Source organism: Rhyacophila brunnea, unplaced genomic scaffold (genome assembly GCF_057557595.1).
Source record: "Rhyacophila brunnea isolate RB1 unplaced genomic scaffold, BYU_Rbru_1.0 scaffold_24, whole genome shotgun sequence".
Taxonomy (NCBI): domain Eukaryota; kingdom Metazoa; phylum Arthropoda; class Insecta; order Trichoptera; family Rhyacophilidae; genus Rhyacophila; species Rhyacophila brunnea.
Genome location: NW_028232904.1, coordinates 15225076 through 15250805, shown reverse-complemented (window position 1 = coordinate 15250805; position 25730 = coordinate 15225076). Strand labels below are relative to the sequence as shown.

The window sequence follows — 25730 nt, the reverse complement described above, 5'->3', positions numbered from 1 at the left end:
TTCATGTTAACAATTCACACACATTACCCGCTGGTTTTTGTTTTTCATTTAACACAGTCAAACGCATAATATTTTTGCGACAAACAAAAATAATGAGATAGGAATACAACACAAACATAGATCCCTCCAAACCAACCTGTCCTGCACCACACTCGGTCTTAAGCAAGCGTATCACGAGACCCTACGTTTTGGTATGAAGTCTCAGCAGTTTTTACATCTGAGCATGTCTCAGGAGCATGGCCCCAGGTCGGTATAATGTCGAGTAGTGTTCCCTAAATGGTATTCAGCGGATTCCCAGCGTTCCACAATGTAAAATTAAGGGCATTCTATGTATTTTTAAATCTACTTGAATAATTCAGTCGTCAGCACTCGGCATCATATCGTCTCTGTTCTGGCAGAACACACTAACTGGAGAATACTAGTTTTGAGTAATTTGACTTTGAAGTTTTTAAAATGTTTGAAATAATGGTATATCATGTGAGTTTATTAAGTAATCGTAAAAAGGATGACTTTAAAATAAAGACTGTTTATTTATTAGGAAGGTTTCTAGACGGTAAAGTTTGAAATAATGAACATTTTGGTACTCATTTTTTCGAATTAGTGTTTTCTGCCAGAACAGTGACGATATTATGAAGCACTGATAGCGATCTCTTTTTGTGGTAGCCAAGTAACATACGACCCTTTGCCATTTTATTAGTCCGAAAACACATTAAAAATAATTAAAATAATTACAAGATAAAAAGAACTTTTTATATACAACATTTTTAAATTTTTTGTTGAATCATAAATAAACTTGACTTGACTTAAAACTTAAACGATCAAAAAAATTTGTACTTGATAGAAATAATACTGAAATGTCATATTGATTTCCATAGTAACGCACGTATATATTAATAATTTAGTTGCTAGGACCCCAGACCCCTAGCAACCAATAATAGTGGATTGGATTACGGATTTCTTCCGAAATAACTTTTCATACAAAACAAAATTAACTGAAAATGAAATCAATTCTACTTAAAGATGGCTAAAAGTTTTTAAAAAAATGCATTGGCATCGTGTTCTGATATATTCTAAAAGTTTCAAATGTCTAGCTAGTTGGGAAATTAGTTAAAAATCGATTGCAAAATTTGTATCGGACAAACAACCACCAGACAAATAAGAATACGAGCTAAGAAAAACATTGTAAAATAAAGTTTTACATGTGGATTATTATTTAATTATATCAATCATGATATTAAATGAAATTCTATGGCACAGCCATATATTTTAAAATGTTAAAACTTTGTAAGTATTTTTTTTACTAATAGAGCAAATTTGTGGTGTGTTTATCTCACTTAATTGTTCAACCCAGCAAGCCAGGGCCCCCAGGCTAGAGCCCTGAAAGCCCCCCTTGTGGAGGCCATGCTCACGCAGATATCTAAGACTAAGGTCGCCACGCACTCAAGTGCGCTTTGATAGAAATCAGCGTTATCTTCTCTAAATGTTCGGGTTCCGGATTGGCCCATATATACAGAGAATTTTGCTTTCAAACTAATGATTCATAATCGATGCTTTCAGTCCCAAAATAATTATGGGGTTCTCTAACGCGAACCAGTACCAGCTCGGCTTCTACAGAATTGGAAGTATGAAATCACCTGTATGTTTTTTTTTATGGTGATTCAGTGATGATCCCGTGACAAAATCCTTGTTGCAAAGATCACAGGTGAAAGCCCGCACACCGGTGTGAGTGAGAGTATGATTCTTCAATCTGAAAAAATACATGACAAAATCAATATTTAATAATTTACATTATTAGCCACCGATAGTAAACGATTCACTCCAGCCTATGTGTAAATTTTCTCGCAGACAGTGGCGGCTGTTCGAACATCATACAAGTGCACTGCACTGCTTGCATTTTTTTAAACATTGCTTAACATTGTGTGTTATTGTTATTCACAGCTTTTCAATATTATCACTCACTTATTGTATTACAAGCCATAAACTCATACTGCATACGACATCTGGGCGCCTACAATTTATTTAATTTACGTAATATTAACCTTCTACGACAAATACTGGAAAAGAAATGGGAATTCAACTAAGGTGTTCAGTCTCTTCGTGCATTTCAAAACTGCATATGACTGTGCATAGAGAAGATTTTTGGAATATGTTGAAAGAATTCCAAATCTTAAGGAAACTGATCGATATGGTGTGGGTGTGCACGGATCCAGAAGCAGAATATATATACTGGGGAATGTATCTGAATCTTTCGAGGTGACACCTGGACTGAAGCAGGGTGACTCCTTTGCGCCTATTCTTTTTAATCTCGCTCCACAGAAAGCTGCGAGAGAAGCTCCCATAGCAAAAGGCGGATATATGCACATATAATATACAGACAAATCCAAACATCAATGAGTAAGTTAGACATTTTACATTTCTTTTTTTTTTTCATATATATATAAGGTAAGTTTTCAGTGAGCTCCCAACAAATGATATGGATTTTATTACCTGTCTTTAGTAGCGAAGGCTGCTTCACATACTTCACACACGAACGGTAAGTCTTTCGTATGTAGTCTGACGTGGATCTTGTGGGTAGTCAAACTGGCGAAAACTGAAAAGATCAAGATTGTGGGTCAACGGCGAGCGGAGGTAATACTAACAAAGCACTTTACACAGAAAAACAAACAGTAGTATAAAATAGTCATACGTCAAAGATGTTAAAAACAACCTTCTTCAATAGAGAAAGAGCATAAATGTATGGAATTAAAGCATAAAAGGGACAACTGGTCTACTGATTAAGTTGGCTACAAGTGACTTCGCAAACAAGTTCATTTGTTGAGCACTTCACACTACATATTGCTACGATAATCCATCACGATGAGTAGATATGCAGCCAGCAATGTAAGTTCATGCAATCACAATGAACATAAAAAGATGGCAGCCATTGCGCGTGTTATAAAATCGGAATGGCAACTGAGTGATGTTAATATTTGTGGAATTTACCAACTTAACCTTAATACGTCAGTTCAAACCAGTCATAGAACCAAAAGAAAACCTCATCCTCAATAATAATTAATTTTGATTAAAGGATATGATTTCTGGTGTTAATTGTATTTTTTATCATGTCTCAAAATCAGTCGGTGCGTCGGGCCACCATGTCCCTAAATCCGCCACTGGTCATAATAGAAATAACATAATATTATAGCACCTGTACACGTGCATGGATTTATTTGCATCGATAGTGTGAATTTTAAGCTATCGCGATAATAACTGTTAACTGACTGCATCGCCAATCTCATTCTTCAATAGTAAGCGAGACGCGATGTTATCAGTTTGGTACTATTTGACAGGTCATGAAAATTGGTTAACCTCAAAATGAGTCTCTGGATGGTGTAGTTCGTTTTTTTACCGGCAGGTACGCCACTATCGTTCCACTGCGCAGGCGCAGATATCGAACAAATCCCAACTGTCAAAATCAGAAGCATTCGAACTTTGTTGATTCATGCATGCAATCTTGCTACTTGCACGATAATACATGTTTACACTTGCATTTTTTTGTTATGGCCGCGATAATATGTACTGTCAGCAGTAAATCCATGCACGTGTAAGCGGGGTATAAGGCTCTCTCTATTTATACTCCAAATTCTTTGTCATATGCACAGTGATAGTGTATGGAAGCAAATCGTGGAGACAATATCGTGTCTGTTCTGGCAGAACACACTAACTGGAGAATACTTGTTTTGAGTAATTTGACTTTGAAGTTGTTAAAATGTTTGAAATGATGGTATATCATGTGAGTTTATTAAGTAATCGTAAAAAGGATGACTTTAAAATAAAGACTGTTTATTTATTAAGAAGGTTTCCAGAAGGTAAAGTTTGAAATAAGGAATATTTTGGTACTAACTCAATATGTCATTTTTTCGAATTAGTGTTTTCTGCCAGAACAGTGACGATATGTTGAATTAGGGGTTCTCTGATGACTAAGTCTTCAAGTAGAGTGAAATACAAAGCATCAAACGCCATATTTTATGCAAGGCATACGCAGTAAAATGCAATTTCAACGGGATCCTACAAGTTGAGGAAAATAGTATTGCCTTTGATAACTTTTGGAACCCGACACAACAAAGAATAGAAGAGTACCTAGTTATAGTCTATAAACTTGCCAAGATGTCGGATGTAATGAAAAGCAACAATACCTTTATTGCAATATGAGCAGATGTGTTTCTTTGGAGATCGATGTTGTGACATATGATGTCTCAAATTATCTCGATGTGCGAAGACCTTTTCGCATAAATCACAGCGGTAGTCTCCACCCTCTCGGTGGTTAACTTTCATGTGGAATGTAAGCTCCGATTCCGTGGCAAAAGACCAGCGACATCGCCCCATCTGAAAGGTGAATAGAAGCGAAAAGTAGAGTGAATCCGGTTTATGTGTAACGAAAAACCGTGACAATCGAAAAACAAAATGAAAGCCGCCCATGGATCCGATAGATAATCGAGCAAGCTACACATTGCACCATCGAGGATGACCTAAATGTGAATATTTATTAGAACATTCGGTTTTGTGAACTCCTCCCGACAGGATGTTGCGTGGTGGTGCTTGAGAGTTCTTTATCTTTGGGTTAGAGCGGTGGTGCAAAGCCATTTAGTTTATTAAAAGGTCAATTTATCAAAACAAATAAGTATGACTGACAAAGTTTAGTGTGCACTGTTTATGTTGAATCTTAACATCCTACCTCCACTCCTCACCAATGATACATAGGGTAGGGTAGGTTCGGTGGTAGTATTATATAACTACTTGACAAAGTGGATAAATGTAAATTTCTCGACTAATGGAAATTTCAACGATGACAAAACAGAAATCGTCGATTGACGCTTAAATTTAATACATCATGTATTCAACGCATCAAAGAAGAGCCCTAATACATTTGCGGTGTTACTGCCAAAAGTTGGTAAGTCTCGAAATCATGTTATGGATAAATTGCAGTTTGAAATTTGACATGCCCTCTAAAATCAGGCATAATGTTAATTTATTTGTGCTCGGGTGACCTTGATTTTTTTCCGTTTGTAACTCTAAATACCTAAATTATTGACTTACCACTTACCAACTTTTGGCAGCTATGCCTTTTACCAATAGAAAAGGAGGCAGACAAGAGTATGGTATTTAATATAATGTTGCCAAGCTGATTAAATATTATGTAATGGCAATTTGATGGACATGACTACTGGACAAGTGCAGTCATACAGTGGAGCACTAAAAATGCACAGAGCCGTTCTAAAACCTGCTGAGCCAAAGAGCTCATCCAATTCGACGGAAGTATTTGACAGCAAAGAACTGAATACACGGGTAGAGTTAAAGGAGAGAACGATATCATATGCACGGCAATCAATCAATAAATAAAGCATTACCATGCAGTGGTACGGTTTGTCAGGATCGTGTGAAGCCTCGTGCCTTTTCAAAGAACTCTTAAATTTAAACCGCTTCCCACACATGTTGCAGTGCAGTGCTTCCTCTTTGAGAACTGAAAGAACAATATTACGATTACTGAAAAAAGTCACATGAACATATCTAAGGTATCAGTGGCAAAGGGTGGAGGTAGGCTGTGGAGATCTGACATAAATAGTGCACACTAAACTTTGTCAGACATACTTATTTGTTTTCATTGATCTCGGAATAAAAATTGCAGATGGTTAAAATCGATAAAAATATTGTGTTGGTAAGTTTTCACAAATATTTATCATTCTGTTCCTATTTCATATTTGTTAAAGGATTTATTTTATTCCGAAAATAGCTGGCCTACAAGTGTCCACCTAGTAAAAATTGACTGGCAGTGATAAGGTTAATGTACACTATTTATCCACAGCCTACCTCCATATAATTAATATAATATGTTCAACTCACATGACATACGTGAAAAATAACAATTGTTTTTGAGAAACAGAATAAACCAAGAAAGACTTAATTCGATATCTGTGTCAATAATTAAAAAAAACTTTTAGGTATACCAAATCGCTCTTTTGGCTCCAGACAAATATGGTGTGGAATCGTGGAAATAAGGGGGTGGAATGTTTTTGGTGAGGGTGGTTACAAAGATGGTATACATTATTGTGTTTGCACAACGGGTGTGCGAAGAAGAATCTCAGACTACATATTTACAGCATGTCTAAAATATATTCTTTCTCTCCATGTACTACATGTGTACAGGAGAGGAGTATGGATAAAAACAGATACTGATTACGAAAAACACTTTATGCATCTGCAGTGCGCATCATACCACAAACGCGTTGAGGTCGTTCATATGGTTACCTGTCATAAATAAAGTGTGTCAGTAGCTACAGACATTTTTTTATACAAGGTAGGTTTATCGCACTGATAAAATATGCAATTTTAAAGCCCACGCTGATCGTTCATTGACTATTACTATTACATTGACTTTAACATCCACAAATACGTCACAAAAACTGTAACTGATGAGTAAGTTTGGAAGTATGCAGAGAACCTAAGTGGAATTGAAGATCGAATGATTTAGATGCCATATTATATTATCACCGGCCTTCTTCGCGCTTAGGCGGAGATGGCAGATCATGATAATGTCATGGCCAAAGAAGCGGGGGTGGGAGACAGAAACGCACGGTGTATGCTGTGAGGCTAGTTTATTTTATCGTAGATACAGGGTATTGTCGTTGGCGGTGGGTTAGTGATGGCGATTTGGCGGCTGCAGACGTGGTGTCGCGGGCTGGGCTGTTGAAGCTTGGCATCCGAGGCGAGAGTCAGTGCTTGCGGCTTGGCGATGCAGTCTTTTTGGCGGGAGATGCTGGCTGGGCTGTTCGGAATGCTTTTAGCTTAGGATGCTTGCTTGGCGCCGACGCGGTATTTTTGGCTGGAGACGTGGAGATGCTGGCTTGGCTTCGCGTCCGAGGCGAGCAGAGGCGATGCTAGCTGTCCGGCGTTCAATTGAAGAGAGATTTGGCGGTCGATGCTGTTTGTTCGGCGTCAGGGGCAAGAGAGATTTTCGCGCGTATCCAACTGTCAGATTCGGCATCCTGGCGCTCTCTGTTTTACCGACGGATTCTAGTGGCGGCGCGAGCGGCCGTTTTCAGCAGACGTTTGGCGGGAGCGTGGACGAATTTGAATTTCGGATTTTTGAGGAGGCGGGCTCCGCTCGGCCGAGGGTTGCGAGAACCGCGAAGAGTGGACATAGGCTGTGGTGTTATGGGAAAGTTGATGGTTCGGTCCGCCCTTTGAGGTCGTCTCCTGTGGGAGACCTTCATCCGGTATCAATATTGATGATGACGATGTTGAAAATTACAAACATGGAGAGAAAACAAAAAGTGTCAATTTTGTTGCATGTACATTCATTTTTATATATATAACAAACATAATTATTACCTAAATCTTTTTTCGTCTTTTTCAATGGCGGTTCCGTCAGATCATGTGATTTTAATATTTCTCGCTTATCTATGGTTTTTGGTGAATCACTGGCGAGAACCATCGGACTGTTTGAAACGGCAGCCATATTGCTTTGATTCTGTACTTCTTTTACAACAGCTGAAAATAAAAAACGTCATATGACGACCTACACAATAATACTCTTATATTGTATTAAAATATGTCATCATACAACATTATCACTTTAGTTTCAATTTCACTCCCGGCAGAGCTATTCTTAACTGTTATGTCAAATTAAATGATTAACAAAACATCATACCTGATTTTTCATTGTCTATGATGACTGATTTATCAAATGAGGTTGAATTTTCTTCACTGGATCGAATGTTACCGCAGATATTTTTTGTCTCATGCTCTTCAATTAAGTGTCCCTATAAAAAAAATACATTACATGTGATACTGTGTATTTTATCAAATCGGCGAGGAACGGTTGTTGAGGAATCTAAGCAGCTATACATAAAACACTCAAGAATCTCAACCCATGCACTTTAAAACTCGGTAGCTGAGTATGCATGTATGGAATGGTACAGGTCAGACCAGATAAAACACTATCATATTATATGAATAGTCAGTGGATTGAAAATCTTCCCTTTACAGTCCTCAAACAAACCTCATTATTTAAATCTTCAGACCAGCCAAATTGAAAATTTTTCATTCAGACTAAGATGTAAAGGAATGTGTTTCATAAACTGTAAAGCGGCCCTCGTAGTCCGATGTGTAAGCCACTGGCCTCTCATCCAGAGACACCAGCGCATCTATTCTACACACAAGACTGCTATAGGCCGCTATCGAGGGTAGTTTTTCATTTTTTGTATCGTAGTATTAGCACTTATTGTAACAATAATTACAATAAGTGCTATGTTTTAACAGCACCTCTCTTGGCTGTGATAAACTTTAGAGCGAGATAGACAGTTTTTACTGTTTACACGGCTAACTTATTGTAATTGTTACAATAAGTGCTAATACTTCGATAAGAAAAATAAAAAACTACCCTCGATAGCTGCTGATAGCGGCCTATACTGCACCCATAAGCAAAAAGGCAGCTATTTGCCAGTCACATTTTGAGATAATGAATCATTAACGTTTTTTCAACTTTTCTTAATAAATTTTTAAATAATGTGGATGAATTATTTGATATATGGTATAAGGAAAAACCAGTATATTTTCAATCGATGCTGTGTTTTTGCTTATGAAACTCGTTATGTCTTTTTGTTTAGAATAACTACCCTTTTTGTGAAAAAAAAACGAAAAACAATATGTCGATTATTATACTGAAATAAATTTTACACCGCTTTTGACTTTATGTCAAAGGGTTCAGAATTTCACGTAGAGCATTATCTGTACACTAACTCGATTTGTGATTTTTGTCGAAAAGCTGCCTTTTTCCTAATGAGGGCAGTATAGCAGTCTTGTGTATAGAATAGATACGCAGGTTCGAATGCCGATGACGTCACAATACATCTATGTAATTTTTTCAGCATATAGAATATCTTTTCTGTTAATTTTTTTATTGTAATTAAAAAAGGTCCAGTACAAAATAATCTTATAACTCTAAAAGGGGTTATGATTGATTTCTCTCATCATCTCTGAAGCGGCTGACATCTTGGATTTAAGACGTCGCACAGGCCACCTGCCATGATTTGAAGTTAAATACCTGGTAAATTATAATATTGTAGAGTACAGAATAACATACGTCATTACAAACGGGGAGATCTTGATTTCTCTCACTGGCTACACTGTTTGATTCCAAAATGTCAGCCTCTAAATTGGGAGGGCAGCTTTCTTTTGATTTAAAATTGTCCGACACTTCGGGCTTTATGTGCAATTCTGAAATAAATAAAAATTTGTTTAACAATGTTTAAATTGCGTTCAATATCTAACAACAGTCTTCGAGGCATACGTATTAGAAAAATCATTGAAAAATCTTCGATTGAATAAAAATTGAACGGACATCTTTACCAATTAAGCTACCGACTGAAGTGATTTATTCCGATTATAGTATTTATTAATTTGAGTAATACAGTGATTAGATTTGTAGTATTTAAGAACAATACCTGATTTTTATAGAATATTAAATACAGTTATGTATATTTACAATCACCACTTATATTCACCGTAACTTACTCAACAGTGCACTTATATTTGCTTAATCCTCAGCACCTCAATTATTTAGAATATTTAAATGAACAACTACAAAAATTGTATATATCATACGTATATATAGGTAAATCGTTTTGCAGTGGCACCATGGGTACGGCAAATGAGGCTTGCAGTTGTAGTGGTATTGTTTGCTAGCATTGAAACAGGCATTGTCGCAAGCAATTCAATATATGCGCGAATCGCCTATGGTGCCACTGTAGAACGATTTACCTATACCAGTGGTGAAGGGTGGAGGTAGGGTGTTGAGATCCGACATAAGACGCGTCTAATTACAAAAAGCGATAGGTCCACAATTCGATATTTGCAGGAAACAACGTTTTTATGTTTCAAACTTCAATTATTTGTTTTAACGTGAGATTATTTTTTCCGTTGTATTCTATGTCGAAATTACAACCGAATGGCAATTTGTTTCAGCCAATAAACTCTTAAATGTAATAAATATAGACAAAATAAAATTGGACGTAGTGCTACTTGTACCTCACTTTTTAATGTATTCCGCATAAGGCACATATTTCCGTGGCACTGTCATGATTTTACCGGATGCTACAACATGGAAGGCGCCCTTTCCAATATTGAACGTTCCCTTATTGGTTGAGTTAAACACGTGCGAAATCAACCATGCTTAAAATAATAATATTATTCACATATTGTTGTTTTCATTTAATAAAACGTAATTTTTTTGTAGTACTTATTCCACTTTTAAACCAATACCGTCTGCAATATGTATTCAAGTATTACTGACAATATTTAGTGTGCACTATTTATATCAGATCTTAACAGCCTACCTCCACCCTTCACCACTGGTATATTACCAAAACGTCTAAATAGCCGCAAAAAATTGCAGGTACATATAAATAATAATGCTTCCACGTTTCAATCTGCTAACTTACAAAATATTAATTTTTTTCTGCCAACTCAACCACACTGAAAACTTTCCAGAAGTGTTGTAATTTTAAAAGTTCGTAAAGCTTCTTCATCATTAATCTATGCATATATGTATGTACCTTGTTTTATAGCTGTATTTCTTTCTTCAGTTTTATCATCATTTTCTTTCGAGACTGTAATATCAATAACGGCATCGCCAGGGCGGTGAAGCGTCAAATGCCTCCTCAGCTGCTTAAATTCCTTAAACTTTTCTCCGCAATAGCCGCACTGGAATCGCTGAACATCGCTATGTGCTTGTTTGATGTGAGAAAACATGTTCCTGGAAATGTACACATTACAACGGAATTAAAGTACAAAATAGTTTTCGACAGATACCAAACATGGAGATATCTTAATGGACTTCATCGCATCTATTCTATGCACAAGACTGCTATCGATTGCTACTGGCGGCTATCGAGGCTAGTTTATCATATTTATGTATTGAAGTATTATAATTGTTATAATAAGTTAGTTGTAACTGCTACAATAAGTGCTATGTTTTAACACCACCTCTCTTGGCTGTGTTAACTTTTAAAGCGAGATAGAGGGTTTTGAAAATTTTGACGGCTAACCTATTGTAACAATTATAATACCTCAATACATAAATATGATAAACTACCCTCAATAGCTGCCGATAGCAGTATTGTGTATAGATTAGATGCGTATAGCCCCTATTACTGCTCATTGTGAAGAAGGAATATTACAGTTGTACACTCTAAGGGCTCTATGTTTAGTCATGCTTATGTAAATTAGCATATTACAGGTGTCAAATAAATACGTATTATAAACAGAAATCAAGTAAATATAGTATTTAATATTATCAGTGTACTCATTTCTGACAATTCAAAATTGTATTGAGTAGGTATCGCAAACACGAAAGATTCACAGTATTAAAAATTTTATTTATGTTATTCAAACTATTGAAACCAAATTCTTTTTTTTGTAGGCATGCGTCAACTTACATTGTATTGCAACATTTTCAATTAAAATAGTATTGTTCAAATGTTAGTAACACTGCATCTACGGTACGTGCATTTATTCAAATAAATAACTGATAAAAGCAACCAATTTATTAATTAATGTTTATATCAACCATTAATTTATAATTATTCAATTTATACTTTTGCCACTGTGTATTAATTAACAAATAAATTCATGAAAATTCAGAATTTAAATAATGGCAGCACTTTCGATTGTCAAAATTGTTATTTATCGTTTTGCTAAGCTGTCAGCTATTCATAATTAGTTTGTTAATGTTGACATCTATGCATTTGATCCTTAATACTAATGGCGATTGCTACTATGTTAGCTGTAATCGAAATATCGGCCTACCCCTTAAGGGTGAATTCTTGTCCACAGTATCGACAGGACAGGGTCTTCTCCTGAGTGGTGGTTACATGCTTGTTGTTGTGGTCCGCCAATTCTTTCCAGCTTAGGAAGTTTAGTTCGCATTTGCGGCACGAGAACGCAATGGCAATGGGAGCGCGTTTCGTTTTCTGTTGATGAAAAAACACAATATACGTTAACCATCCGTGTATGACCACTGCCACGTGGTATAGATCAGTGGTCAGCAACCTACATACAATAAAGTACCAGATTCAGATTTTATATTATTAGAAATTATTCGCAGGATGACTTGTCAATGTCAACAATCAATTTAAGATGAAGATCACGCCCAAGGCCTAAACAAAAACGAACCATAAGTGCGAGTGAATAAGCATTCAACATGCGTATATCTCCACACTATGCGTTAGAGTTTAAAATCTGCAAACACGTGCTGCTGAAATTTATTGTTTTTGTGTTAAATATAAAGTTAGAGGTAATTATTTTTAGTTATTTAAGTAGAACATATGGTTAATTATGTTGTGTTTAAATTTAGTAGCCGTACTGAGAAGCAACACGATGGTATAACGTTTCATAGTTAAAAGTTATTCACACCTCTGTGATGATTGTGATGTTCACCAGTGGCGAGGGGTGGAAGTAGTCAAGGTCTGACATAAATAGTGCACAATAAACTTTGTCAGTCATACTTATTTGTTTTCATTGAACTAATAATACAAATTGCAGATGGTGCTGCTTAGTTTTTAAAATTCAATTAAACCCTGCCTAAACCTAACCTTTAAGGCTATACCTCAGTTGAGGCACGGTCTAAAAAGATCGTGGCTAGGCGATGCGCGGATTGCGGGTCGCAGGTGCAAATGACGCATGCCAAACGAAATATAATTTGTCATATAAATCCAACATGTGTCCATTTAATGTTCTGTTTATTATTTTATCAGTACCAATAATAATATATTCATTGACATGTTTTCTTTTTAAAGTAAATGGGTAACGTTTTTAGTCATCTTTACACGATTTAAGAATTAATACCCCCGTCGCCATCACGAAACAAATTGACGTGTTCCCAGCTCGACATTCTCTCTCCGAATGGCAGCGAGTCCAAAATTTCGTCGCGCCTATAGTTGAAAATTATTTGCCGTTTCATTGATGTATCACCTTAAGAGTTTAAGTATACTATGGACCACCCGACAAAAATAGTTCACACGTTTTCAGCCCTATTTATTTGTTTTCATCTAATTAAGAATACATATTGATGGTGTTATTTAGTTTTTAGTTTGAATTCATAAGGCCCTGCATAACCAACCCAAAATCGATACGAAAAATTCTTCTATCTATAAAACATCTAAAATGATGTATGATTTAATAATGGCATAATTTTAGATATTTCATAGATTTCTGACATATTCTTTGGCTATTATCTACTATGGCTTAGATTAGGCTGAGTTTAATTGAGTTTCAAAAAACACATTGTAGTCTTAATTCAATGAAAACAAATACCATTTTTTTTTATTCAAATGATTTTGAGAATGTAACATTCCATATATTGAACATACATAACTTGAAAACACCTCAGATAATTATATACCCACTAGAAAAAATCATATTTGAAAAAAATACAATACTTGACGGGATTTCAAATCAAATTATGTATGTTCAATATAATTGGAATGTTAAATTCTGAAAATCTTGTGAATTATTCATTTGAAAAAAAGAAATGGTTTATTAAAAATTGTTAGCAAGTTCAAGTAGACGTTATAACTAAAAATATTTGGCGAGAGCCGGGCGCCGGTTAGTAATTAAGGTAGTTAATATTCCTTGATTTAGTACACAAAAATCGATAGTCAATAATAACGCAATTCGCTAAGTATTTCATGTATGACCTACTAGTTTAAATTGTCATCATTAGATAGGAGGCTCGTAGCATAATTGGTTAATGCACAGATTGTCGCGACACCAATGGTTATACGGTAGAGGTGAGTTGGAAATACTGTCACCAGTTTCTATACTCAAGTCTCGGATGAAACTACCCATACTCAGTACGTGTGGCCCAATAAACTTGTTCCAAAAAACTTGTGATGATATCATCGCGAGGCGCTCGCCAGTTGAACAATAGGTCATAAATTTTGTGTCGCAGCACATTCCCTCATGGTGAGATGACGCACAGGCTCGTTATGAGTGGTATGAATATGACCGCTTAAAACATATTGTATATAAATATAACCTAATATCACTTCCCTCCATTTCGGTAAGAGAATTTTCTCAACTGTCACTTTGTTTTTTGTTTTCTTTTTTATCGTCTGGGTTCGGGATTTGGAGGTGGATAATTGACACACCGGAATTATGATGGAAGACGACGAGTTTATTTACGTTAATATTATACTATATGGTTACATTTTGAATATTTTATTTTATCTGTACGAAATCGGCGTGCTCGCGGTTTTGCTGCTTGTCGCGATCTGCGCGCCATCTTGTGATTTTTTTCAACGAAAGCCGTTGGCGAAAGAAGGCGACGTTGCAAATCGTCAACGGTTATATTATGGCATTGTTGCCATTCAACATATTATAATCTACTCTAAGGCATTGCCGGCTCGGCTCTGTTATTATTATTTAATTTTCGTAATCAGCGCTTTATTATTTGTTGGCTTTGATACCGATTCGGGCGTCTCCAGATACACAAAGACATCCCCAAATGGGGACCATACGGGGGTGTCACAAGCGCACCTCTCCGGAAAGGCCCGAATGGGGGCCAGGCCAACTAAAGGCTGATTACGATAGCGCGTGTAACTGGACAGTGCGGCGGCTTGGTAAGGGGTGGTTGCGTCTCTAGACGTTAAAGGATCGAAGCCCTCCCGGTACGTCGGCGGCCGGAGAGACTCGGATGCAGCACTGTAGCATAGTGGTTCGCGGTTCCCGGGCCTACCGTAAAGCTGCTGAGAGAGGAGGGCGTCGCGCCCAGCCCTCTCAACACCCTCGGACCGTCGGCAACCGGAGAGTTTCGGATGCAGCACTACGCCGCTTTGTGGGCGTAGTGGTTCGCGGCTCCCCATGTCTACCGTACGGGCGGATGCTGAGAGAGGACGTCGCACCCAGCCTTCCCAACAGCGACCGTCCGAAAATCAGTCGATCCCTCACGAAAATGCATACCGGCGCATTACTCGACCCCCTTTTTTTGCTCGCTTGCCCTGCCGCGGCTATCGAATTACACGCACTACACTGATATTATACTAATATAATATGCAGAAAACTTAATTTAATACTTAAAATGGCTTTAAAGTTCATAAAAATAATTTAAAAAATATATCAGGGCCCGAAATGGACCGGAACGCCATTCTGCCTCATACAACCGCTCCGGGTTGTAAAATTTTCCACTTCGAGCACTGAAATAACTTATTATACATCGCTTCTAAACACAAAACACTTAAAACTAACTAATCTATGATGCTAATGGCTGAGGATGCTGCTTGGCTGCTTTCCGCTGATGGAGGCTGCTTTGCTCAGCTGAAGAAGGCCGCTTTGCAGCTCTCTTCATCCTGGTGCATCTGGGCCAGGGCTGATTGCAAGGCTCACAGACACGCTGCTGTTGACGAAGAGGGCTCAAGCGGCTGATGATGCAGGGCATTTGACGCCGTTTTCCCTCGTTGGAGCCAGGGTCTTGCCCGATACACTCGTCCGTGGGCCAAGTTCGCTGGCGGATGCAGTTGGTCGGGAGTACATCGGGAGCCATGACTTCGCAATCCGGGTGTTTCTGCTCTTTTCTTCACTGGCTTGGCTTTGGCAGCATCCTCATTCTACTGCTTATTATTATACTTTGTTGAGCGCCACCAGAGGCAAGCCTCTGGACGTTTTTTCCTCGCCGTTTCCTATTCCGGTGTTTGGATCTCAGGGTGTGTGTCCGGGTGAAAGAAATTTCACCTGCTTCTTGATTCCAGACGATCAAAATCAAGAAGCGTAGTCCCACGTTGACTGGGGCCACTTATCACTTCCCTCCATTTCGGTAAGAGAATTTTCTCAACTGTCACTTTGTGTTTTGTTTTCTTTTTTATCGTCTGGGTTCGGGATTTGGAGGTGGATAATTGACACACCGGAATTATGATGGAAGACGACGAGTTTATTTACGTTAATATTATACTATATGGTTACATTTTGAATATTTTATTTTATCTGTACGAAATCGGCGTGCTCGCGGTTTTGCTGCTTGTCGCGATCTGCGCGCCATCTTGTGATTTTTTTCAACGAAAGCCGTTGGCGAAAGAAGGCGACGTTGCAAATCGTCAACGGTTATATTATGGCATTGTTGCCATTCAACATATTATAATCTACTCTAAGGCATTGCCGGCTCGGCTCTGTTATTATTATTTAATTTTCGTAATCAGCGCTTTATTATTTGTTGGCTTTGATACCGATTCGGGCGTCTCCAGATACACAAAGACATCCCCAAATGGGGACCATACGGGGGTGTCACACTAACCTAACCTAACCTAACAGAAAAACAACCCATAAATTTAAAATGTATTTAAAATTTTATAATAAATGGGACATTTCGAAAAGCCGAGCTCAGAGTATTTTTAGTAATTCTATTGAAACTGATATTTAAAATACTAATATGGAGTTGGTTTTAGTTCCAGTTGAGTATGAGACTTATGTCACATACGCACGCCAAACACTCTATATAGTATTCCAAATACTAGTAAGTATTTTGGAACAAGTTTCTATACTAAGTATTTTTTTATACTGGTAGTAAGTATACTTAGTCTTCAAAATCGACCAGTTTTCCCACCTCTATTATACGGGTTCAAATCCCGTCGAGTTTTGAATTTTTTTTCAAATATAATTTTTTATAGTGGGTGGGTATCTGAGGTGTTTTCAAGTTATGTACGAAAACAAATACATTTGACTGATAAAGTTTAGTGTGCATTATTTATGCCAGATTTTAACAGCCTCCAATATTAGAATAACAGTTATATTTCTTAGGCTATTCCGAATGATGTATATTAAATTAAAATAATACCTGAGGAATATCTGAATCCTTATTGAGACATTCGACAGACACAAAATGGGAAGCGTCGAAATCGTATGAACTCCAATTTGCCACATCATCATTGTCATCATTCTGTATGTATTCTTGCAAGAACGTCGAAGTTCGACTGTCGCTTTGATGATCCTTTTTCTGCAGATGCTTTGGTCTTTTTTGCTTTCTGTTGACTAAAATTTCATTGGTTTTGACTGGATATATTGAAATGTTACATGCTATTGGAAAACTGCTGTAGAGAACATCGACAATACTAGCAAATCTTTGGAAATATTCAAAACCCGTAAAGAGCCTTTTCTACTAGATGGCAGTGGCGAAGGGTGGAGCTAGGCTGTTAAAATATTATTATTAAGATATTATTTACATACATAAATCGTCTCGAAGCGATACAAAAGCGATTTCGTAAACACGTAAAATGTAAAGCTTACTGTTATGATTTACCTAATTCTATTTTGACCACTGCAACTTTTATGGTACCATCTTTGGAAAGTCGACGTTCTATATCTAATTAATATTTTCTTTTTAAAATTATCCATGGTTTTGTTGACTCGCCAAACCTACTTGAAAGGGTGGGTTTCCATTGTCCATCAAGATTTACGCGAAACCAAGCTTTGTACCATATCAGTCGTAGCGGTTCTAATTATGCACAAAACCCTTTTATTCGGCGCTCTTGTTTAAATTATAATATGTATTTCTCCACCGTTGATCCTTTTAATAATTCACCTGTTTCATTTAAACGCGCTATCTCCAAAATTTTGTATAAATAGATATATATATATATTTTTCATGTTACTTTTTTTTGTATATAATTTAATTATTCATTATTCTTCTTCATTTTCCTCACGTTATTTCTTTATATTTATGTTATTTTTACTCTCTATCTTGTTAGGCTTAACTATATTATAATGTATACATGGAAACTTTGCTGGTTGCAATAATTTTTAATTATCATATTTTATATTTTTGTAATCAATATGTAACTGTTTGTTTCCTTAATAAAAAAAATAAAAATAAAAAAAAGATCTGCCATAAATGGTGGACACTAAACTTTGTCAGTCATACATATTTGTTTTCATTGAAATAAGACTATAATTTACAGATGGTGTTGGTTACTTTTTAAAATTCAATTAAACCTTGCGAAAACCAAGCCATAATAGATAATAGTCAAAAAATACTCATCAAAAGATCTAAAATTATGTAATTAAATCATACATAACTTTGAGTATTATATAGATAGAATAATATTTTTATCTATTATAGCTTGGTTTAGGCAGGGCTTAATGAATTTAAGAAAATGAATAAATAATATGTGTAATATGTATTTTTAATGGAACAAAAATATATAAGTATAAATGAAAAAGTGTGCACAATTTTGTCATATCTCCCAAAATATACCAAAAGGATTATGGTTTGGTTTAGGCAGGGTTCAATTGATTTTTAAAAACTAATCAATACCATCTGTATATTGTAGTCTTAGTTCAATAAAAACAAATATGTATGTCCAGCAAAGTTTAATGTGCACTATTTATAGCAGATCTTAACAGCCTACCTTCACCCTTCGCTACTGATAGATGGAGTCTAATTACGAGGTTTTTCAATTTGTGTTTGGAGTCAGAGTATGGCCATAATTCATTGAGCAAGTGGCTAACATCCATTTCTCGTAAAAACAAAAATCTGTCACTGGACACTGTCTAATAATTGTGCATCACTGGAATATATTAGATTTTTCTTACTTCATTTACTACCTCTAAACAGTGCATGACCAGCCTATTCACTTTATTCAGGAATGGATCAATCCCATGCGATGATACAATAGTAAAGAATCATCATAATCAACTACAGGTTGATCTACTGATGAATAAAAGGCTCTCCTAGATCCACCTACTATTGTCAGTCCCTTAGTCCAAGCTATATGTCCGGCCCAATTCAACACATTTTTGTGTTGTGCATCACTGGAGTTATGTCAGCGCCGTAGGCCCATTTTCACAAATTACACCTGTTGTTAAAAGTTGTATTATTTTCCTTACAAACCCTAAACAGTGCACGACCAGACTACCCATTTCATTTAAGAGTGGATCAATCCCATGTGATAATAGACCAGTAAAAAATCATCACAATCAGCTAGGGTCAATCCACTGTTGAATGAAAGCCTCCCTTAGCTCCTTCTACTCTTGTCGGCCTGTTTATAACTCCGGCGGCCTTTAGATTGCCACTGTATGACTGCATTTGTCCAGTAATTGTCCACTTGAAAAGCTATATGTACGGCTCATTGCCATTTCAGTAATGAATATTATTGATTAATTTAATAAAATGCAAAATTTCTTGGTACTTATTCCACTTAGGACACTAGTCGTCTTGTTTAGTGTCCTTAATGATGTAGTATGAAATATTAATATCCAATTATTTTAATTTAATTGTTATTGACAAAGTATTATTGGACGGATAATGCAATGTATTGGTAGATTATTTGTGTCGCCTTTTGAATTTGTTTTGGTAAATACCTGTTTTATAGATATTATTCAGTTGAAAATGTCCCTCTCGAGGCGGATGAAACCGGTCCAGATATATTTATTAAAAGTGGAATAAGTAGCAAGAAATTTTGCATTTTATTAAATTAATCAATAATACAATATAGTTCCGCTATGTATTGACAGTTTACACAATAAAAGAATATTTTTATACATACTTTTGCTATTTTCATTGGTTTTTCTATGAATAGGTAGTCTCTGATATTCCTCTAATCTATTTATATTGTCATCTTGTAGCATATTTCGAAGCAATGTGTCTGATTTCAAGCATTTGCTTCGAAATTCATTCAGGCGTGTTATTTCACATATGCACGTAACGCAAATTCGCTGCGGCAAGCCATCATCCTCCATTATCTGAAAGAAATAATAAAAGGACATTTTAAATAATGAAGCCATTTTTATTAATTATTTAAAAAACTGGACTTCAGTATTGATAAATGCTATATTTTATCGGTTATTAACAGGATTGCTGCCACCGGCGCCGATCGGAGCCGCATGACTAGACTTGTCCATAAAATAAATTCTCTTTTTTTCAAGCTACTTGTCATAGTATCAGTAATATTTATGCAAATGTATTAAAATTTATCTCTGTAAATACCAATGACATTATTAATGGACAACGCATTCAATACAGTAGCTGGTAAGTAAATTCACGCACAGTGACATTCGCACATGTATAGGTAGTCACGCAATTTTTATTATGCGATATCACGCATCGGGAATTTATAGCAATATCACCTTTATTGTAATGGCGTTAGAACAGTGTTTCTAGTGTCAATGTTCATTTGAGCGAACCTGTTCGAACCGAACCGTTCGGCAGACCCAACAAAAAGCATCGGGAATTTATAGGAATATCACCTTTATTGTAATGGCGTTAGAACAGATTATGCCATTCGGCAGACCCGACAAAAAAGTGAGTGTCATTTTTATTCCCAGATGCTTCGTCCATATTAATGTCATTGGTAAATACCAATGTATTTTCTTCTTTCTAACATAGGTATAATTCACAGTACTTATTGTTAATTGAATATTTATATATATTATTATTTTTATTATTTACACTTCAGAATAGTTATAATTTTAATAGGAATAATTACAAGATAAAAAGAACTTTTTATATACAATGTTTTTAAATTTTCTGTTGAATATTATAAACTAGACTTGACTAGCTTAAACGATCAAAACGATCTTGATAGAAATAATACTGAAATGTCATTTTGACTTGTCATATTGATTTCCATAGTAACGCACGCATATATTAATAATTTAGTTGCTAGGACCCCAGACCCCTTGCAACCAATAATGGTGTCGAAATAACTTTTCATATAATACAGAATTAACTGAAAATAAATTCAATTCTACTTAGAGATGGCTAAAAGTATTAAAAGAATGCATTGGCATCGTGTCCTGATATATTCTAAAAGTTTCAAATGTCTAGCTAGTCGGGAAGTTATTTAAAAATCGATTGCAAGATTTGTACCGGACAAAGAACCACCGGACAAATAAGAATACGAGCTAAGAAAAATGTTGTAATAATAAATACTACATAATAAAATTATAACTAAACATTTTGAAGTGATTGTTATTTCTAAATTAACAGTGAAAAAAATAATAATATTAATTCAATTAATTTACATCATATGGGGCTCTATTGCATACTATAACTTTTATAAATAATTATTACAGATATTCCAGTCCAGGCAGAGATTATTTCATAATATCTTAATGATGAATCGCTGATTGAGAACAGTCCCTCAGAAGCACCTTCCTCCAAACACACTCTGCATAAATTCTCCATTTTTAATTGCATAAATTCTCAGCTACATTCATCGACTGAAGATTCCTATAAAAACAATGTTATTAAACATTACATTATGAAAAAAGATAAGAAATGTTAGAAGAAGGAAGTGCAGTATTATGACTAAGGAATGGATTTATATGCTAGTGCATGTTTTGTTAGGGTGTATGCACAGTTATGAGAGTTGCACAGAAATCCATTTTGAGACACGTAGAATCAAAAAATTAAATTTGATTGTGCATATAAATGCATATTTGCGACGTTAGAGCATATTTGAGACATTAGTGCATATTTCATGAATAAATGCATATTTAAGGCGAAGTCTTCACTGAGCCTTTTTTATAGAGGCACCTAGCGGAAAAATACGAAGCTTGCAATTTGAGACATTTTTTTAATAATTTACAATTTCAACTATATTAATGAATAAATATGTATCTGAAAACATTAAAAAGAAAAATATTTTTTATTTTAAGTCAAAGACAAACTTACAATTGTAAAAAATGTAATAAAATGTGAATTTGTTTTATCGGACCGCACCCTATTATTATATATATTTTATGGTAATATTTATTATTAAAATTTAATTTATTAAGTTTTCCAAGAATCACCTAAGAGATATTTGAATAATTCATAGTTTTAATATTTTTTATATCTATTTTAAAAAACATAGAGTTTTATAAAAAATATAAATGTGTATAACTTGAAATCCTTTTTATTTATATTTATATAAATATTTTATTTATATTTATAAAAATAATTGATTTGATATAAATAAAAAGGATTTCAAGTTATACACATTTATATTTTTTATAAAAATCGATGTTTTTTAAAATAGATATAAAAAATATTAAAACTATGAATTAGTCAAAAATCGCTTAGGTGATGCTTAGAAAACTTAATAAACTAATTTTTAACACTAAATATGACCATAAAATATATGTAATAATAGGGTGCGGTCCGATTTAACAAATTCACATTTTATTACATTTTTTACAATTGTAAGTTTATCTTTGACTTAAAATAAAAAATATTTTTTCTTTTTAATGTTTTCAGATACATATTTATTCATTAATACAATTGAAATTGTAAATTATCAAAAAAATGTCTCAAATTGCAAGCTTCGTATTTTTCCGCTAGGTGCCTCTTTAAAAAAGGCTCAGTGAAGACTTCGCCTTAAGGGATTTTGCTCCTATTTATAAAATATCGTAGATTGCCCGACGATAGCTGTGATCGAGATTCATTTTTTTTAACCCGAAGTACTCTAAAAACTGGAGGAGACATGAGGAGTTTATTCAACAGTCACTGGACATGATGGAAGGTGTCGACGAAGTACGAATTCACGTAAGTCGAATTCGCATAAGTTGAGGACTCACTGTACTTTCTCATTGTCCAATCTTCAACATTAAAAAACCAAACATCCATCATTATATTATTAATCAATATAATCTCGTTGCATGTAGTCTATATATGTATCATACAATGACATTATTAATGGACAACGCACTCAATACAGTAGCTAGCAATTAAATTCACGCACAGCGACATTCGCACATGTATAGGTAGACGTCACGCAATTTCCATCATGCGATATCACGCATCGGGAATTTATAGCAATATCACCTTTATTGTAATGGCGTTAGAATAGTGTTTCTAGTGTCAATGTTCATTTGAGCGAATCCGTTTGAACCGAACCGTTCGGCAGACCCGACTAAAAGCATCGGGAATTTGTAGCAATATCACCTTTATTGTAATGGCGTTAGAACAGATTATGCCATTCGGCAGACCCGACAAAAAAGTGAGTGTCATTTTTATTCCCAGATGATTCGTCCATATTAATGTCATTGGTATCATATCACTAACATATTGTGTCCGCGAATGTGTTGACAATAAAAAATATGTATAATGCATATTGTGTACACAAAAGAATAATTTGAAAAAATGCTATAACCATAGACATCTCATGTGCAAAATATGGCTTTATTTTTAATGTAAAATGACGTTTACAATAAAACTAACATTTTACGTTATGTGAAGAGTTCTAGGACCGATATCATAATGAACAAAGTCTACAAATTTTATTGTTCAAACTTGGCTCCCAAAGATACTTAATATTCTTCATTTATTTTATTTTACGACTGTGATATGGCAGATAGGCCCTTAAGTAAACAAATGAATTAATAATGAAAATATCAATTTAGTGATTAGTGACATCCCTAGACAAAATGCCGCTCCTAGGCAGCGCCAAAATGCCGCCCCTTTTTTATACAGTATTTTTTATCATCCTTTCATGACTCCAATATCTAAGAAATGTGTTGTATGGATACTAACAAAATATATAGGTAACACTGAAAACAAAATTAAATCGTGGACGAAGAGCGGTATGTGGGACACTCTGTAAGAGGGGGGTGCATCTTCAGTTTCGACGGCCAATGCAATTTCCGTGCGTACTGGTTAATAAATTAGATCATTTCTGGTTACCAAGGACATCGAAGGGTAACAGAAGTAAACTAGACATCGCGAATACGACGAAAAACAGTTTTTTTAAAACTTTTATGTTAATTAATATGTTTTGTTCAGGGCTCGAAATGGACCGGAACGCACCGGAGCGCCGTTCCGGTTCATAAAATCTCCAAAATTATCCCTCCGTCTCGTGTAAATATTAATTTGACCGCCTGAGCTAGATATGTCATATAATAAAAAATCCAACAGACTTATTTTTGTAAAATACATATACAATCAGATAACAACCTTAATATTTTTATAAAATTATCGAGCGCTCCGGTTCGTAAAATTTTCCATTTCGAGCGCTGGTTTTGTTTCCAATTAGTAATTTTTTTAATGGAAAGACATTTTCGTTATTACTAAAGTTAAGTAGCTAAGTATGTCTACATAATAAATATCAAATGATTCTCCTCGATTTGCCGCCCTTCGAGTAACTGCCGCCCCCAAGCGACGCTCAATCTGCCTACCCCCACGGGACGTCACTGTTAGTGATACACATTTCTTCAATAAATTTTCCTCGTTAGGATAAGGACAGACAGAATCCTATGTCCGAATTAGATCGCGGAAGTAGACTTTAGCTGTACAATTTGGCTTCTTTAATTATTTAGAAATATATCTTTAGTGCTTATCTTCATACCATTGGTTGCTGTTTTTGTGAAATCTTATTGCATGTGTACACAAAGTGATTGGGCTCCTTTGAAATACAATAACATCCAAGTTTTATAGTATTTTATACCATAGTTAGTAGGTAGTTAATAATATAAGCCTCCATATTTTTGACGCTATGCTGTAGGCCATCTGACAGCTTTAACGTCACTTGTCTATGGTGACTTGCAATTCCATCAGTGTTGCCATCAGTGCAATTAAAGTACAGAGACTCCATAATTATTCTATTTGGGGAAAAAATATAGTACGCGTTGTCAACTGTTGAAATGTATAGGTATTTTGTTTCTCAGGAAAAAAAAATAACGGAGAATTTAAAAAAACTCTCGAGACCCCTTTTTATTTAGGTAGGTACCTCTTCCGACCAAAAATTATAGTACAAATACTATAATTATAGTACGGTTGGCAGCACTGAATTCCATAGACTAAAATTACATGTGTTCATGGACAATACATAAATTTAAAGAGGTTTAAACCAGTGGTCGTTATCGTACGACAAATATTTATAATAATTACCTAGTTTTATGCAATACAACCTCTTTGGTTTTATAGAATAATTTAATTCAATAAATAAATTTAATTAGTTAATAAATACGAGCCAAAAGCTTGCGCTGTTTTAAGGTCAATAAGTACAAACTTTAAGTTCCTTCCGACACTGGATGGTCATGAGCTCGCAGTAATGAAAGGAGTTTTACCTACCAATAAAACTCTTATTATTCATGTTGACTTTGAAGTCCTTGAGATGGGGTTTGCTCTTCCTTCTTCGCGTGAGGTTATACCTATTCTACTAAATTATTTTCCTTTTTCTTGTCGTTTGGTCATTCCTCCCTTTTCATCTACTCGTCATACCCGCGCGTCCCTTTTTATGTAGGGAGTTTGGGACTCCTTTGTCATTATGATATGGCTCAAGGAATCAGGTAGAAGTTGCCTGGACTTCAAAGTCAACATGAATAATAAGAGTTTTATTGGTAGGTAAAACTCCTTTCATTATTCAATTTGACGTTGAAGTCCTTGAGATATCTGTTTGTAATATTAATACTTTCGACCGAAGGTACTTGATGGAATTTGAATTTAAATAGTACAGAGCTTGAATCCATTAGAATATCTGTTTGTTATCAACTGGTGTTCGGTATGCCAAATTCCTGTATGTGACAATGATTCATTGACGAGCCGACGAGGTATAGACCATCGTGCCGTTCAATGTATATGGTTGAATAGAAAAGTTAATGGGTTCCTTTCTCCTTATGATAATGGTATGTCCATCGTTCTCTGGTAGTACCTAATCGTAAAATGTCGACTCACTACGCCAGTTACCTCTCTCTAAGATATCATCTATCGGGTATTTTTACAGTTTAAG

General features: G+C 35.4%; 1 protein-coding gene across 1 annotated transcript in view; it reads right to left on the bottom strand.

Moving 5' to 3' along the window:
• Window positions 1–24535, bottom strand: part of LOC147069108 (uncharacterized) — a 34578-nt gene extending 10043 nt beyond the window's left edge. The window contains exons 1-13 of the mRNA XM_085951359.1: window positions 24348–24535; window positions 21095–21253; window positions 19569–19764; window positions 16862–17055; window positions 11845–12008; window positions 10593–10792; window positions 9122–9255; window positions 7688–7799; window positions 7369–7527; window positions 5388–5500; window positions 4176–4365; window positions 2488–2590; window positions 1635–1747 (exon numbers count right to left, since the gene is read on the bottom strand). Coding sequence (XP_085807485.1) covers window positions 1635–1747; window positions 2488–2590; window positions 4176–4365; window positions 5388–5500; window positions 7369–7527; window positions 7688–7799; window positions 9122–9255; window positions 10593–10792; window positions 11845–12008; window positions 16862–17055; window positions 19569–19764; window positions 21095–21220 — 1804 coding nt within the window. The 5' untranslated portion in view covers window positions 21221–21253; window positions 24348–24535. The remainder of the gene's footprint in view (window positions 1–1634; window positions 1748–2487; window positions 2591–4175; window positions 4366–5387; window positions 5501–7368; window positions 7528–7687; window positions 7800–9121; window positions 9256–10592; window positions 10793–11844; window positions 12009–16861; window positions 17056–19568; window positions 19765–21094; window positions 21254–24347) is intronic.
• Window positions 24536–25730: the final 1195 nt, after the last annotated feature.